Source organism: Molothrus ater, chromosome 2 (genome assembly GCF_012460135.2).
Source record: "Molothrus ater isolate BHLD 08-10-18 breed brown headed cowbird chromosome 2, BPBGC_Mater_1.1, whole genome shotgun sequence".
NCBI classification, from domain to species: domain Eukaryota; kingdom Metazoa; phylum Chordata; class Aves; order Passeriformes; family Icteridae; genus Molothrus; species Molothrus ater.
Window position 1 is genome coordinate 38,148,547 of NC_050479.2, and position 17,212 is coordinate 38,165,758.

At 38.3% G+C, this 17,212-nt stretch overlaps 1 protein-coding gene across 1 annotated transcript; it reads right to left on the bottom strand.

Annotated features, from left to right (window-relative positions):
* Positions 1-1,218: 1,218 nt before the first annotated feature.
* Positions 1,219-16,276, bottom strand: ERCC5 (ERCC excision repair 5, endonuclease). Its single transcript, XM_054518301.1, has 16 exons — positions 16,191-16,276; positions 15,930-16,047; positions 15,095-15,270; positions 14,486-14,601; positions 14,298-14,390; positions 13,433-13,493; positions 12,348-12,491; positions 11,305-11,512; positions 9,897-11,042; positions 9,293-9,525; positions 8,822-8,941; positions 7,103-7,316; positions 5,162-5,306; positions 4,137-4,339; positions 3,177-3,259; positions 1,219-1,876 (listed from the first exon to the last, which is right to left on the bottom strand). Exons 2-16 carry the CDS (start codon positions 16,015-16,017, stop codon positions 1,322-1,324), a joined length of 3,585 nt encoding a protein of 1,194 aa, XP_054374276.1. The 5' UTR covers positions 16,018-16,047; positions 16,191-16,276; the 3' UTR covers positions 1,219-1,321.
* Positions 16,277-17,212: the final 936 nt, after the last annotated feature.

The window sequence follows — 17,212 nt, forward strand, 5'->3', positions numbered from 1 at the left end:
CCAAAAAATAATAAATTATTGTACCAAAACACTAAACAAGCCCTATAGAGATGTGAGAGTCTCTGTACCATAGCTAGCAGAAGAAATTAAAGGGAGCTCTTCTACTTATATAAAAACTCACCAGGACCTGATACACACTTTTAAAGTAAAATTCAGTAATGCTAATGAGTGATTTATGAAATAGTGCTGTAAACTGGCTGGATAGACTGAGAATTTCCTTAAAATGTTACAATCTTTTCTAAAAGTAGTATCAAAAGGGATGATTTTCACCCAGTATAAACTGTACATGAACTTAGACTCTCTGCAATTGTAAGGGTCAAAAACCACCCAGTTCACCTCAGCCCCTCGCCCATTTAAGGGAGGGATAATGTCTCATACAAAACTTTAACGTATGGTCTTGGATTTCAAATAATGAAACAATGAGAAATGCAGTAGAAATATCAAATGAGAACACACACACACACACCAAAAAAAAAGCAAAGACTAAAATGTATCATAAGAACAGAAGTAAGACAGGCAGAATTCTGGGCTTTCCCTCCTCAACATCCAGGAGCTGGAGATAAATGTTACATTCAGAGAAAGAGGCATGTGAGAAGTCTGAGCTCCACATGGCCTCACACAAATTAATCCAATGTGAGTGCTGCAACCAGTAGATACCTCTGAACATCACCTTTGCCAACAAATAATGTCATTGCACACAGCCAAACTCCAAATGGAGTTGGTAACATGTAACTCCAAATCTAGAAACACGTCTTTTACATTCAGAATATGAACAATTACTGCACATCAGATTATAGAGGGACTTATCGTACTGTATGTTTTTCCTTGAGATTTTTTGAGGGTCTGCATCATCTCTCTTCAATAAATATATTACTTTGGGCATAAAAATTTCAAGACAGGCTTAGGGAAGAAGAAAAGCAAAAAATTGAACCTATTTTATTTCACCCAACACCTAGAAAGAACCCAAGAAATTTTCAGAATTTCATTTAGATTTGAAGTTAAGGAAACAACTGATAGCAGGTGGTTTTAACAGCTCTTTCAACTCAATGCAAATAGAATGCAAATAAATGGACAACATGTTTTGGCTCAATTTTAAAATCTGAAGCCTGGAAACTTCTATCAAGTGAAATCTAGGTCTTTCTGAGTAAGTGTGCTAAAATTAGTGTTTTGTTTGGAATCACTTCTATTTAAGTTCTGGACAGAAAATGCGTGACAAAATGCAATACAAATAGGGATAATTTATTATATTTTAAAAATAATTCATTAGAATATTTACAAAGCTCAGGTCAGAAAAATCAGTCTTTTTAAATAATTCTTTTATTTAAGACATTTTCTTTCTTATTCCTCTCTTGCTCCATGATTTCTTTTTTCTGCCTTCAAACACAGGTTTGGCAGTCACCATGACTACATTTCCCAGATCTTCATCCTCACCACTTGAGCTACTGCACCCTTTTTTCTCTTTATGGTCTGCTGTCTCTGTTGCAGACATGTTCTTCCTCCTTTTGCTCTTGCCTAAATCTCTGCCTTTGGATTCCTCCACTGAGGAGTCACTAGAAGTTTCTGAAAGATGCAAATTTCCAACAAAACCACCTCCATATAAAAATTCTTTTCTGGAATCTGACTGTTTTCTTCTCTTTCCACTCTGTACTTTTGTTGCTGCAGCTTGATTTGCACGGCCTGTGGTACGTTCCCCTTTCCTTTTCCCAGGCTGTTTAAGTTCCATCTCCATGACAGCAGTGGCCTCCTGGATTTCATCATCTTCTTCCTCCTTTTCCTTTCTCTTCAGACAAGTCACAGCTCTGCGCAGTCTCTGGCTTTTAATAGCTTGTTTTTCATGCTGTTCTAGTCTGAAGAATGAATCAATTCGAAGCTGAGTCTATCCAAAATAAAACAGAAACACAGTTGAATGTTTTTGTGGGAATTCAGTTATTAGCTATATTATAAAGCATCTGAAACTAAAACAGGACAAAGGAGTAATGAAATAATACACACACACACAAATGTGAACAATAAGACACATCAATATAGTAATATCCATACTTTATAATAAATTAGGCAACAAGAACCTTTATAGAAACTAATAATTAGCAGACTCTAATAAGATTTCATAAATATTGCACTGCTGGTGATTAGACATATGTTCCTATTGTCAAGCCTAATACAGAGAATCTCTGTAGTGCTCTTAAGTATGTCCTTACAAACACACCCTTAGCTTCCAGCTGTGAAAACAGAATGTTTACTAAGTAAATGCTGTAAGTGCACTTTGCATTTCTGCCTCCAAGTGCAAGAACATGCAGGTGTTTGACTCAGGTTCATTGCATCACATGCTGCTACAGTATTAAGACTGAAGAGTAGAACTAGTAATCCTCACACAGTGTGGATTTGTGCTATTCAATCACAGCTAGACTTTTTGTATAGGCCAAGCCAGTCCTCTACTTTTTCCCTAACATTGCCTAAGAGAGACAGATGCTTCCAAAGGATATTCCAGTCAACCTGAAAGTATATATATGTAACTACAGGGCTTTCACTCAGTGACACAGAGAATCTAGCAGACTGGTTTAGACAATATATCTATCTTGTGTATGGCAAAAGGAAAAAAGACATTGGGGATTAATTTTACAACCTACTTTGACAGCTACCACAGTGGGCATCACCATTCACTTTCAAGTGCTAATAAAGTTGACAGAACATTTACTTGGAAATTAGAGTACTATTACTAATGGGCAATTGCTCAACAGTTCAGTCTGCACTCTTCCTCAAACGATGTGTACAGCATCAAATGGGCAGTATCGCTCCACCAAAATCTCAGAGGCACTTCTATATATACTTTATAAAGTGCTTATGGAACACTGTCTTCTAGAAGTACTGGAGTTGCTTGAGGTAGCTTGACTGTGTCCAGAAAAAACAGCAGCCTGGACTTGAGATAGGTGCTTGATAGGTAAGGAAACTTGAAACCAATGTCTGAAATTATGCAAAGTCCGTTACAACACACTCAAGTCTTACAGAAATGAAGTCTAGAAAAGCAAGCTTAGTGATTTAAAAAAAAATACATAAAAATATTAAAAACCAAAGCCCAGTTTCTGAGAAAGATATTTTACTTCAAAGCCTTGGTGTTCTTTTTAAAACGCTTCTCTCACAATTTTCCAATTACCCTTAAACTATAGGTAGATTTTCACCTGCTGCAAGTTCAGTTGTTTCATCACAGGCAAAAGGATTCCATCTATCTTTGTCCTAGTCCAGCCAAAGTGATCCTTGCAGAATGTGCAGAAAGTTAAGGAACTTTTCAAAATGGCTACTACTGGTATTTTGTAAATACATAAAATGAAAATTCCTGAAGTAAACAATGACTGGAGGAAAGTTGCTCCACTTCAAAGCTTTTTCTACTACAAAATCAGACAAAAGACTCTTGGTTAAAACAACACATCACAATCACGCTGCTGCATCTCCATTAGTTGCAGAACTTTTTCTCTAATATCAATATTTTCAAAAGCCTGTCTCAGTGAAGATAGAACTCATTTTGTCTAAATGGTATTGCCATAACATAAAAATGCCTATAAATAAACCTTATTTTTACACTTGTACCTACTGGAAGTTTCATTTACTGTTTAAAACACTATTAGCTCTGCATTTATTGCCATCTACTTTTCAATAGTTTGCTGCAGCTCAGACTGCAACTGAAGCAAAAAGTAGACATTATTGGAAGACATGCAGGGAATAACTAGAGTTAAGTGCAGACTGAAACACCATTTCTGTCTAGACTTCAAGACTTACTTGTGAAAAAAAGCAAACATACAGAGGGAGTGTGCAAATAATCCCACTTAAAGAGGAGAAACAGGCACAGAACAGTTACAGAAAAATAGCAGTTACAGAAATATAACACCACCACAAACTAGTCAGTTCAGCTACAAGATTCTCTTTGCAAAGTGAGGCATCTCACTCTCTCAGGCAGGCAGAGCAGCCCTGACTGCCACACATGCATGGCTGCATTCCCTTCTATTCCAGAGCTGGTATCATTTTAGGGGAGTACATGAAGATAGGGCTTGGGGCCCCTCACAACAAAGAGATGTTAAAAACTTGACACTCCATTACTGACTCCTTACAATCTTTGAGTACTTTCACCCAACAAGTAAAAGGATATTCTCTGATCTGCTCTACATCAGGCTTTCCCCAGGTGAATGAACCCCGTGACTCATCCACCACAGGCTTCAGGTATGCTTCTGCCACTGCTGGATTTGGGAAACCTGAATAAAGCTGTAGCTCCCGCAGTTTCTTCTTGACTTTGGTGTCATGTGGATTAGGCATCACTTTCTTATTCTTCTGAGCCTCATTCCACCATTCACTGAAAAACAGAGAAAATTATTAATCTGCCTCATAAAATAAAATTTGAAATATCAAGAACCACCATGCTAATTTCAACAGTCTTAGTCTCCCTACTTCAATTACTACAAGAGATGATGTAGAAAATGTCCCAATGAAAGATGGCCAAAAGGACAAAAAATTTGAAAAGCAGAAAAGACAAAACATACACATTAAATGCAGCTATTGTAAGCCAAAGTAGCAAATATCACCTGGATTCCCCATAAGCTGCTAATCAGGCTTCAACTTTAGCCTCACCTGCAGAGGATGTTCCCCACATTATGATCATTTTTAGAGGTTTTTTGGTATGCAAGGAAAAGGAAGGGGGAAAAAAAGACTTCTAACCATCCCTGCTATTGCCAATACAGCTGCCTTAGCCTTCTTCAAATCTTGTTCTTGCCCACACCCTACCTGCCTGTCTCCTTCCAGGTCATTCATTCCTCAGTCAAGTTCCCTTTCTCTATGAGCAAGATACAGCAACCTCCCACCAAACCAGGGAGAATGAACCTCTGCTCCATTATGGATCCAGCTCTCCAATAAACTCTGAGGCAGGTGCACAATTCTACAGCTGTTCTGCTGTCTTTGTCTCACTGTGATTGCTCTATCAACTTGCCACCTTATCTACCTGTGATTCCAAATAGTGATACAATGGAGTCATGTTTTACAGCCTACTTAGTCCCATTAATGATGGTCCCATTAAACAATGATGGTCACATGTTTTGCTGCATGCTGAAGCAGCAGAAAAGCATATCAACTAATAATCACAGTATGGAGATCCAAAAAAGCAAATCATAATGAAGCATACGCGAATTTTAAGAGAGGTTCCAAGCCATGCCCAGGAAATTCATTTAAAATCTCCATCGCTGTTACAAAGCCAACATTTGGGATGCCCTCAGTGTAGTCACTTCCAAGCAAGTATGCCAAATTAATTAGCTTGTTTCTATCCAACCCTGAAAAAGAAAGTGTATAGATTCAGCGTTTATCTTACAAAATCAAAAAATGTTATCAGAAAAGCAAAAACTGAAAGGAACACAAAGTCATTAACTCCATAAAATTATTTTTAATTCAATAGCAGAATTTGTTAAGTTATATTCTGGAGCAATATCAATATACTCCTGTGCTAGCTCAAGCAGTAATAATTGTGCTAATTTGGCAAATATTTCTTGCCAAAATGAAAATGTTACAATGTACATCGAGAGGAATTTTTTTCATGGAAATGATTGTTAAACATTAGAATGGACTGTGCAGTGAGGTGGTGGAGTCACCATCCCTGGAAATATTCAAGAAACAACTGGATGTGTTACTCAATGCCATGGTCTAGTTGACAAGGTGGTGATCAAACAAACATTTGGCTTGATGATCTCAGAGGTCTTTTCCAACCTAAATAATTCTGTGATTCTGTAATTTCAAAATTTGGGGTTGTTACAAGATGGGCTTTTTACATTTATTACATCCAGTTACTGTTCTGTTCTCATCCAATGCTGACCTGAATTAAGTAATGCCAGAATCAAATAAAAACATTCTGTTTGAATTCTAGTCAATAATACCAATGCCTCTGCTTCCTAGAAGTGTCCCTCAACTGTGAGTCTTTTGCTCTGTGCTGGTACAGTTACTAAGCAGACCAGAAGAGCTCATGAAACAGCCAGAAAGAAGGAAGAACTCAGCTGACCACTTCTATTTGATAGGCTATAAGGTCTGAGGCAACCAGACTGATTTTCAGTGACCAGCTTCAAGAGTTTGGATTTGAAAAAGAATTTAAAAAATTCCATGCCGAAAAGAAGGGATGTGAGTCTAAACACACAAAGCAAGACCATCATCATGCTAGTCATGATATCCATCAGCTGTCCAGACAGAAGAATTTCTGCAATGCATGGGAAACAAGAAGCACAAGACTGCAGAGGAATGTGACATAAAGACTGATGATGACAACTATTTTTTCCCAATAAATAAATATTTGGTTTATCACATTAAAACCAATTAAAAATCACAGACAAGCTTTTACAGCAATCCTTTCCAATTAAGCCACAGTAGCATACTTAAGTAGGGCAAAATTATTTCATTCAATTTGCTGGAAGAAACCAAAGCTACATTTTTCACCACATAAAAATATTATGAAATTTTACGTGCTAGTATTTCAAAGTCTGTAGCCTCTCAAATTGAAAATGTCAAAACTGATTTTAAAAGAGTTCTGCTCAAGACATAATAACAAGTTTAAATCGGCTCCTATTTTGCCTAATCCTTTATGTGACACTGAAGCTTAGTAAAAATTGGCAACAATGTGATTACACTAGCTCAAGAGCAATCAGACAGAAGAAAAAAATCTTTCAGTGTCAACTACAGGTTAAATGTTTTACACATATCCCAGATCCACTTTTAATATATTACATCTCAGTATGTCCAAAACTAACTTCTATTTCTAGAAGACTAAAAATCTGATGACATGAGAATATAATTTTTCTACCACATCAGAAAAGTCATGCTAAAATTTACCCAGAAACTGGTATAATAGTTCATATCTCCAGCCTTGGTGATCATTACACTAACTCAGTATATCAAATGCAGGTGGCCTGCAAATACGGGAGGGTCATCTGGCAGTAAAACAGCAACCTAACTTAATGGCTTTAGAGACTCTCCAAAGAACAGATATTGATTAAGAGACACAAAATTCTGTAGAAAATACAAAGAGACGGATGACAGAGCTGTCTTATTAAAGACTGTGTTTAACAAATCAATAGCTGAGGCTTACCTAGCTCGTTCTGAAAGTCAACATACTGATAATATTCTACATATTTGTTCTGACTGAAGAAATTTTTATAAACATGTCGTGCACCAAACAACCAAACATCACTGTCATCAGTGATTGTCCCAGAGGTCTGATCAGTAAGGTCCAATATGGCACACTGTGCCTCGGCCTCCATCGGAGCTTCGATGTATGGAATGCCAAACAGACGGAGGAGCTCCTGGAGGATGGAAGGAAAACAGTTAATAATTCATCTAAAGAGTTAACTTCTAATGCACTTCTGCTTGACTCAGAACTGCTAGATTCACACTTGGGAGTTATTTAATATTTGACAACAAATCTCAAACTTCCGGTAAAAAGTGCCAAGCTCAGTTAAGTCAAGGAGGAATGCCCACTCAACTCCTCTCAGGCAGACAGTGCCATGGAAGTCAAGCACTACTTGAGCACACTTTTACCACACAGTTTGAGAACCTGCCATCTTAATTACATAAGCATACTTAAGTATTCTTTTGCACAGCAAGGAGAAAACTCCATGCATTACAATTATGTGGGCTTCATGAAAGAAAGATGCAGGTTAAATATAAAAAGTAAAATAAAATTTAAATAAAAATTTAAAAAATATTTGGTCATCACTTCATCTAAGAAAGTAGTATGAAGGTATATAAGAAACATTCATATCAAACAAGAAACAGTGGGAAGGCTAATCATTCCTTGGATAGTATTTTGATATGCCTCTATTTGATGCATTTTTGCTTTTATGGGATACATTACACAACCTCAGGTAAATATCCCACACACACTAGGTTTACAGGCTTGTGCTAGGTAACAGGTCTGGATTATGTTCTTCACTTAGATGGCTTTTGAGGCTTGACACAATCAGCCTCAAGGCTTTAAATTTTTACTGTGATTAAGAATAAAAGCACAAGATCAAAAGACTTACAACTATAATAGTGTGCATATGACTACATGGCACATAATACTGCCAAAACAATCTACTGGCCTTAAAAAAAATCACCAGAAAAAACAAGTATGTGCAAATATTTAACCCAGATGAAATATCATTTTAAAACTACATAAACTGTTCCATTAAGAAAAAAATACAAGCATTTACATATTTCTCAGAATTAATTTGTTAGCATTAGTTTGCTACATCACAGATACTATCACTAGTCTACTGTATTATGGGTTTGCTAACCCAAACACATTGTATAACCCAAACCTTGAAACACTGACACAGAAATATCAGGCTTATTCAGGTGTTACTCGTGAGAGTCCTTCAAATTGCTTACATAAACTATACAGACTTCTTGTCATTTTTTAACCTTTGAATCTCTAGGGGAAATCACAGTTTACCTAACACGCAGACTGCACCAATTCTTTGCTGCCAAACGAACACAGCCTCCTAATATTTTTTCTTCATTTTCCACCTTTCACAAAAAGAGGCCAAGATCAAACTGGCTCAAGCTTTAAAAGTTGGTGCTTAAAAGATATACTGATTTATCTATAACTATACTACTATTTTATAATGTTATTACACTTACCTAAAATAGTAGGAATTCAAGACTACCTCAAAACTTTCAATATTTTAAAACAAGCAAACTGAAGAAAACGAGCTCCTAAGAGGGAAAAAAGATGACCTATAACTAAGCAAAATTACTAATAGGTTTTGAGTAAATGACTGGGATGGAGGAAGGAAACATATCAAAATGACTCAACAAATACTACCTGGCTTTCTAAGAACATCTGTCCTGTTACAGAAGCAGCAACACGTTCCTGCTGCTGTTTTTGAGACTGAAGTGTACTCTGTTCAGCAGAAAGGTTCTTTTCTAATTCTTCTAGTTCTTCCTGAAAATATAAACCAAGATTTTTATTATTTCAACAATTCAGGTATGCCTAGGAAAGTAAAGCACAGTCTCCAACTACAATTATTCTAGTAGCATATGTTCCATTAATTCACTCTAGGAAGTTGTTACAGCAAATTGTAAGCCCAGAGATGGTCTAGCCTTCAATTTACCTTGAAGTCTTCCTTTGATTTTAGGGAGATTATAATTAACCACTTTTAAAGAAACATCAGTTCCCATACAATTAGATAGCTATGTGAGAAAGCAATGAAACAATAAGAAGCTGTTCAATAGTTTTCATTAACATCTATTTGGAGACTCCATTACAAGTTCAAAACAAGAAACAATGAGTTACCAAACTGATGTCTTGCCACTCATCCACTGCACCTTTACCACCAGCTTCTCCTTCAACATTCTGAGTGTTTCTCGACTGCACCTCATCAGACTCCTTCTGCAAGTCCAGTGTGAAAGCATCAGGTCTGTCTGTCTCCACTTCTGCAAGTGTTGGCTCATCACTCACTTTTTCATCATATTTAGTAGGAGACTCAGCCTCATTACTGACCTCAGCATCCACTTCAATAAAGCTTCCTATCAAAGGAAAACAGAGACTTGTACACATTTTTAACTTGGGCAGTGACTTTTTTTTTCTATATGCAGCAAATAAATATAACAATTGTGAAATTACATAAACCAAGTGGCTGACTGGTTAACACACCAATTAAATTCAATGTACACAACATGCTTTCCTGACTCTCCATATTCTATACTCAGGTTTCAATGGTAAAATCTGACACCAGGTGGAAAAAAACACAGCTCAGATTTTCTTCCTGCCCCCCATATATGTGGGAGGGGATGCATTTTTAAGCATTTCTTACTAAGAGAAAAGGTTACCTTCAACTGACTACAGACACAATACTGTCCTATTTTCTTATCCTTTTACATAATCAAAAAGCACATACCATCAGAATCACTGTCTTCAGACTGTGATATCCCTTTTCTTTCCACCTCAGGATCTCTTGCTTCTGGAAAAAGTCTAATATCCTCAGATACATTCTCTTCTGTTTGTGAAATTACTGCCTGTGTATTTTCAGAAATTTTCAAGTTTTTCTCATTTTTAGAAAGGTCTGTTGTTTCAGCGTGAATCAAAGCATCTATACTGGTTTGCTCAGGGGAACAGCTTGGCTTCTGCAAACATAAATTCATATCCTTCTCTCCCAGAGGCTTTAAGTCCATTTTGGAACCAATTTTTTCTTTGTCCAAGTCTTCTTTATCTTTTCTAGTATTGTTAATGTAAGAATAATTTTCAACTCTGGATATACTGGTATCATTTGGTGAAATAAGATTTTTGGAACCATTTTCTTCCTTGTCTACATCTTCTGTGTCCTTTATAGTATTGTCAATATAGGTTTCAGCTATGGATATACTGGTGTCCTTGGGTGCAATATGTTTTTCCGAATCATTTTCTTCTTTGTCTACATCTTCTTTGCCTTTTCTAGTATTTTCAATAGCAGAATAATTTTCATCTCTGAATATAACAGTGTCTTTGGGTGTAATATCATTTTTTTCCAACTCCTGACTCTTCTGTTTAAATTTAACATCTTGCATGGTCAATTGGATTGATGAATGAATTGTAGCTGTAGGAATGTTTTTCCCCTCAACTTTAGGAATCTGCTCTTCCTCATCTGAGCTACAAAGCAGAAAATCCTTCCCTTCTGGTCTTTCTGATAGCACTCCACCAGTTGTAGCAGTAACAACTTCCCCCCCTTTATCATCCTCACTCAGAGCTTGCTGAATTGCCCGCAGTGTTCTTGGAGACACGCTGCCTTCCTCTGACACAAACTGGTCCACGTTCAATTGTCCTGTGTCCAGTTCTTCTTCTGAGCTGCTTTCCACCATGGCTTCCTGGATAGCAAGCAAAGTCCGAGGAGAGGGGGGTGCTGCCACCACACTGTCATCTTCCTCTGTCTGCTTCTTGTCAGACACAGACAGCTTTGCATTAGCAGGTGATTCATTGATTTTATTTAATTTAGGCAATTCATGCATTTTTGATGAGGGTCCTGCAGTAGTTTCCAAGTCTCTATTCATAGCCTCTTTTGCTTGAATACCTGAAAGAAAGTTTTGTGTGGAAAAATACTGCTTTATAAAAACATTCCATTTTACATAACAAACATCATTATATAAAGACTATTAAACCACTCTTCTACAGGTTTACAGATCACAGTTAATGACGTATAACAGTAATGCACATTTCAAACAAAGTATTGGCTAGGTGCACCAATAAACAATATTCAGGTTTGTCTTAAACCTGCCAGTTTTAAGTGTGCACACTCCAAACAACAGGTTTTACAAAATTAAGACCCGACATACCCTTTATCAGAATATAGTGAGAAGTCTCTTCAGAGACCACCCTCCTTGATTCCACTTCTTTCACAAAACCACCTTCATTTTCATATTGTGTTTGGATTTCACCCGAGTGCTGTTGATTCATTTCTTTTTGCACATTTTCTATGCACCGATTGAGGTTGCTTTTTTTAAGCAAACCCCTAAGCTGGTACTGGGAAAAGTCATTGGAGTCCTCAAAAAAACAAAACAAAACAACAAAACAAAACAAACAAATCAATTGAAATAAAACACCCCTTTTAAAGCAAATTAATTTCCCACATTCTGGAAGTGTGGGAATTCTTTCAAGAGTTCCTTTAAGCAGCTAACATTTGTCTTTCACTGGCTGCTGCACTCACAAGCAACAGCAATACTGTCCTGGCAACATACAACAGCTCTGAAAGGTACCAGTAGTTCTGAGTGCTGGAGAACATGACATCTCACTTTTGGCTATCAGAGCTCATGCCCATCTTAAAAAAAAGTAATTAAAAGAGAATCCACATGTGGATAATTTTAAAATGATGGTTCTTAGCTGACGCTTGGACACAAGCCATCATTTGATCTGATGTATATTGCACTTTCAAAACCTCACTGTAGAAGTGGCACTATAGGATTCCCCATTCATGTCTGACCAGCTTCAACACATTTGCCTAAGTTACAAAAGCCTTTTCCCAGCTGCCAGCTCCTCTAACAACCTCAGGGTTTGGAATCCCAGCTGTGTTTATCCTGCCTGGCTCATCCACACCAGTAGCATGTTATGCAATCTTCAGCATAATGATGATGAGGCACAAAACACAGCACTTTTAACTTTGAATATTTTTGCCAAACTGAATTAGCTCTGCTAATTTTAGTGGAAATCAAGAGATAAGGCTGTTAAGAGTCATTATCTCAGTGGATTTTTTTCTCCTCACGTTAACATGTCTTATTAAACAGTCCAGGGTGTAAAGCTTTCCAGATGTAGTACTCTTTCTTTATTTGCATTAATGGCAACAGCTCCATTCCAATGTCTTCAAAGCTATTTTAAATATTACCTCTGGCATTGCTTCAAATAACGTTCTTCTTCGCTTTGTAAGTTCTTTAATATCAGTTAAGATCTCATGTTTTATTTCTGGAGGCAGCTTGTGGAAATCTTCTGATTCAATATCTATAGAATAAGGATTTTCACATAACTGTTCCTATAAAAATGGAAAACAAGAATACAAATTTTATATTACAGCACAACAAAAATAATAAAATATTTAGAGCATCATTCCAAGCAAGACAAAAAAAACCCAACCCCTCAAGAAGTTTGTTGCTACTTCCCCACATAGTGAAGAAAATATGAAAAAAAAAGTAACTACTTTTCATATTTTCATATAAAGTGTAATAAAATAGCACTAAATACTTGATTATTGATGTACAATATACAGAGAAACTTGGTTTTATTATTTTTACAAAAAGATACTTAGTATAAAACACAGAACCACGTCATATAGCCTCAGCTATTCAGATTTTGTCCTTCTAAAGAGGTTCTCCTTCTGAATGAGAACTGCTTCAAAGATAAACAATCTTTCCAAGAGTGTTTCTTTTTTTTTTTTTTTCCTATAGGTGAAAACAGAGATAATTTTATTATTTATTATGTCTTCTTCTTAGGTTATGTATTTCTCTTCTCCTCTTCCAATCAAATCAGCACATCAGAAGCAAACACAGAATTGATCTGTGAAAATACAAGGACTTAAGTGCTTCAACTTCAGTTCACATTTGGAGAAGCACAGGAATTTTGTTAAATCTGCTGTTATTTATGTACATACACGTGCACAAATGCATGCATTTCTCCTGCCTTGTTACAAAACCAATGTCTTCTCCATATGTTCAAAGGAAGTAGTATAAAGAAAAAGAAAGGCTATGACAAGAATTTTCTGTTCTGCTGTATTCTAGTGGAGAAATCACATTTATATTTCCTCATTAATAGGAATTCTTAGAGCACTGAAAATTAACTTGTTTTCTTATAAGTAATGCTATAATAAGACCTATATCTCCAAATAATTGGATTTTATAAGCTTTTTGCTTGTCTTTTAAGCACAGCATATGAATGAGAGGATTGTTCACAGTAACAAGGCAACTATGTTGCACTTACTTGCAACATCTGTTTTTGGCTCATTCTCATTTGCCATTCTTTTTCTTCCTCCTCCTCTGAGCTAAAAATCACAGAGAAAACAAATGTGTAGATATTTACCCAGGAAAACAGAGTTTCTATTTTAAGCAAAAAGACATTAGTCATGCCTTCGCTGGTCAAGCACAAAAATTTGCAGCATCAGACACACACACACACACACACAAACATATATATTTACATACATATTTATATGAGTATATATAATATATATATACACATAAATATGCACACAGTTCATAAAGATCTGAGCAGAAAGTAAGAAGGCAAACTTAAGTCAGTTAAAACTAGATGGAGACAACTGCTGCTGTTTAGATCATGACACAATTCTTACTGGGTCAGCATTTGAAGTATATAAAAGTACAGATGTGCAAAGAATAACCTACAGGGCAGCTTCACATTCTCACTTAGTGTTATTTAAGAAGATGCCACAGGTGTGACAAGTACAGACAAAGCCTGCCTCTGCTGAACATGTCAACACAAAACAGAATCAAGCTGCCACACCCAAGCTTGAACAATCAGTCCCATTTAGTTGTATGGACATGGCCATTGAGACTGAGGTAGAACTTTGATCCTCATACATGAATCCAGGGTAGAAATTTAATCTGTGAGCTGAAAGCTTCTTCTGTTACTTTCCCATAGATAACTAGGAGGCTTCTATATCCAAAAAGAAACTGAAAAAAAAATATAAATTATAGAAATATACTTTATATATTTATTACAGTGTCTCATGGGTTAAAGGTCTTTCATCAGCATCAAAAAATGGGGTTTATACTTTTACCCAGGTTTATTAACATACATTTAAGCTATTTTTCTTAATTCTACCTACCTATTCTTCTCTTCATCCTCTAAAGTAGGCAATACATACATATCATCAATTCCTTCTCTTCGAACTTGTGTAATACTGGGCAAAGCTTCATTGCTTAGGGAAAAAAAGAAAAAATAGAACAGCAATTAACAGCTTCAGAAAGAGTTACTGTCACTTATAAACAAGGGAAAAATAATTTTTATTCTTGCCTTTTGCCTGTAATAGCAGTTTTGATAACGTGTCTCTTCAAAAGTGTTTTCAAGAGTTTCTCTGTAGTTTTCCTGGAATCATTGATGGCTATTTCCTTTCTTTGTCTTCGCTTAGCCTATGAAAATAAGATAAACACCAACAAGATTTTGCTGGATGCTGAAGATGCACATCCAATGAATCCCTGTTTAAAATTCTGTGTGCTGAGTCTAAGAGCTACTCCTAACTCATTCTACACCAAGGGGGACAGAGCCATTACAGCCTCTGAATCTATGTCCATTTCCTCTATGGGACTCAGGAGCAGCATTCATCTTCTGGCTACAAATGCCTGCAGAGCTGCATTCAGGTCCACTCTGGAGCACAAGCCAGGCTTGTGCCATCATCCACTTCTCTGCAACCTGGCTCCCATGCAAATCAAATCTGCCTAGATTAAAGAGCTGCTGCATGCTCCAAGACTAACCCAGGCTGGGACTGCAAAGGACACCCACAGAGCAGTGGACTTCAATCCTCCATCCCCACATAAACAGAATAACAGGAAGGAAATTGAAAATGGCTGCTTATCACCAGCATAGAGCCTCTTTTACATTGCAGTAACTCACAAAGGTACTTACCAAGGTTTGTCTCTTCAGAAGAGGTGCCTCTCCATCAAAAACAAAGACGGGTCGAATCCGGAAAAACAGTAACTTGCAGAGTCGATGAAACAGAGTGAGCAGGTGAGCATTCCGTACAGAAATGCCACCACGATCTCTGGCTCCCTTTATTGCTTGGTTCAACCAAATACTGATATCTTAAAGAACCGTTGAGAGGAAAAAAATGTTCTCTTTTACACATATACCACATTGTGAGTTCCTATAAAGTGCACAGATTTGACTAAATGGCTTTAGCCCATGGCTCCAAGCTTGTCTTGTCAAAACCAAGAATATCCAAATAGCTATGAACTTGGAAGAAGACACTACCATCCCTATTGCCCTGCACAAAAAGCAGAGTGGAAGCAAAAGCACAGCAAATACCTCCCCAGTTATTTTTACAGGTAAATGACAATTAACTTCCTTCCACATCTTTCCAGCATTTAACCAAGTATACAGGATGGGAAAGCTGATGCATAAGCATAAAACTTCTTCATCTTGTAGTCCTACTAAGAACAGCACATTTATAAATAAAGTGCAAAATTCTATAGTCCAACACTCATATAAGAAACCTATTTAAAACAAGTCTATTTCTAAAAAGATGAAAGTAAAAGGGCTTAGTACATATTGTAAAGCAAAAATTCTGCTTACCAAAATGTAAGCAATTTAAATGTAATAATAAATAATAATTAATAATAATTAATAATAATTAATAATAATTAATAATAATAACAACAACAACAACTCTTATAAATAAGGGAAATAGTTAAAACAATCTCCCTTGCAACTTCGGTTCCCCAGCTTCACTTTTAAAGGATACCAACAGCAAGAATTTTCCCTTCCAGCGTTTCTGGGTTTATGGGTCTCCCGGTGCACTCAAGCAGCTTCCAAAGTCCTTGAACTCCCATCGTCCTTCCTTAGCTGCTTTGAGACAAAATCTATGAGGCACAAAGGAAGGAATAACCCAAAGATTATGCGGCCCGCGACTGCTTTATTAAATCAAACGGAAATAACGAGGCAGCCACTCGGGCCGGGATAGCCAGGGACAGCGGCAGGAACAGGCGGGGGTCGCGATCCTGACCGGCGGCGGGGAGCGGATCCCGGCGCAGGGACGCGGCAGGAAGGGGCGCAGGCCCCAGCGCCCGCGGCCTCCTCGCGCCCGGATCGCAGGCCCCAGCGCCCGGATCGCAGGCCCCAGCGCCCGGATCGCAGGCCCCAGCGCCCGGATCGCAGGCCCCAGCGCCCGGATCGCAGGCCCCAGCGCCCGGATCGCAGGCCCCGCCCGGATCGCAGGCCCCGCCCAGATCGCAGGCCCGGGGCCGCCGGGAGTCGCCGTGCGCGGGGCGGAGCCAGCGCAGGCCCGGCCCGGGTGCGGCCGCCCACAGCCCGCCCCTCACACCGCGGCGGGCGGCTCCCACCGCTTCTTCTCCAGCTGCGGCTCCTGAGGCCGGTGGGCTCCCTGGCTGCCTGAAGGAGAGCCTAGTACCTAACAGCAGAGAATAACAGAATCAATTATGTTAGAAAAGATCTCTGAGATCATCGAGTCCAACCTGTAACCGAACGTCTCTTTTTCAACTGGACCATGATCTAAGTGCCAAGTCCAGTCTAAACACTCAGCGACAGTAACTAGACCAGCTCCCTTCCAATATCTGATCACCCTTTCTGTGAACAAATTCGCTTATGTCCAGCCTAAACCTCACCTGCAGCAGAGGCCATTTCCTCTCGTCCTGTCACTTGTTACCTGGGAGAAGAGGCTGACCCCCACCTGGTTACACCTTCCTTTCAGGTGGTTGTAGAGTGATAAGGTCACTCCTGAGCCTCGTCTTCTCCAGGCTAGACAACCCCAGCTCCCACAACTTGTGCTCCAGAGCTCTATAGACCTCCTTTGGTTGGAGAATGGAAAACGTCTCCTGTCCCAGAACAAATCCCACCGTGCAGACCAAAAGTAGTCCTATTTTTCCTGCTCCCAAACACAATTTCCCCTGCAACCTTGTGCTCTCTCTGTTCTCCCCCAACCACAGCCCTGGTGCACCCCACCTAGGGAATCCCTAGGGAAAGCTCCCTGCAGCACAACCCCAAGGACATGCCATGGCTCCTTCTAAT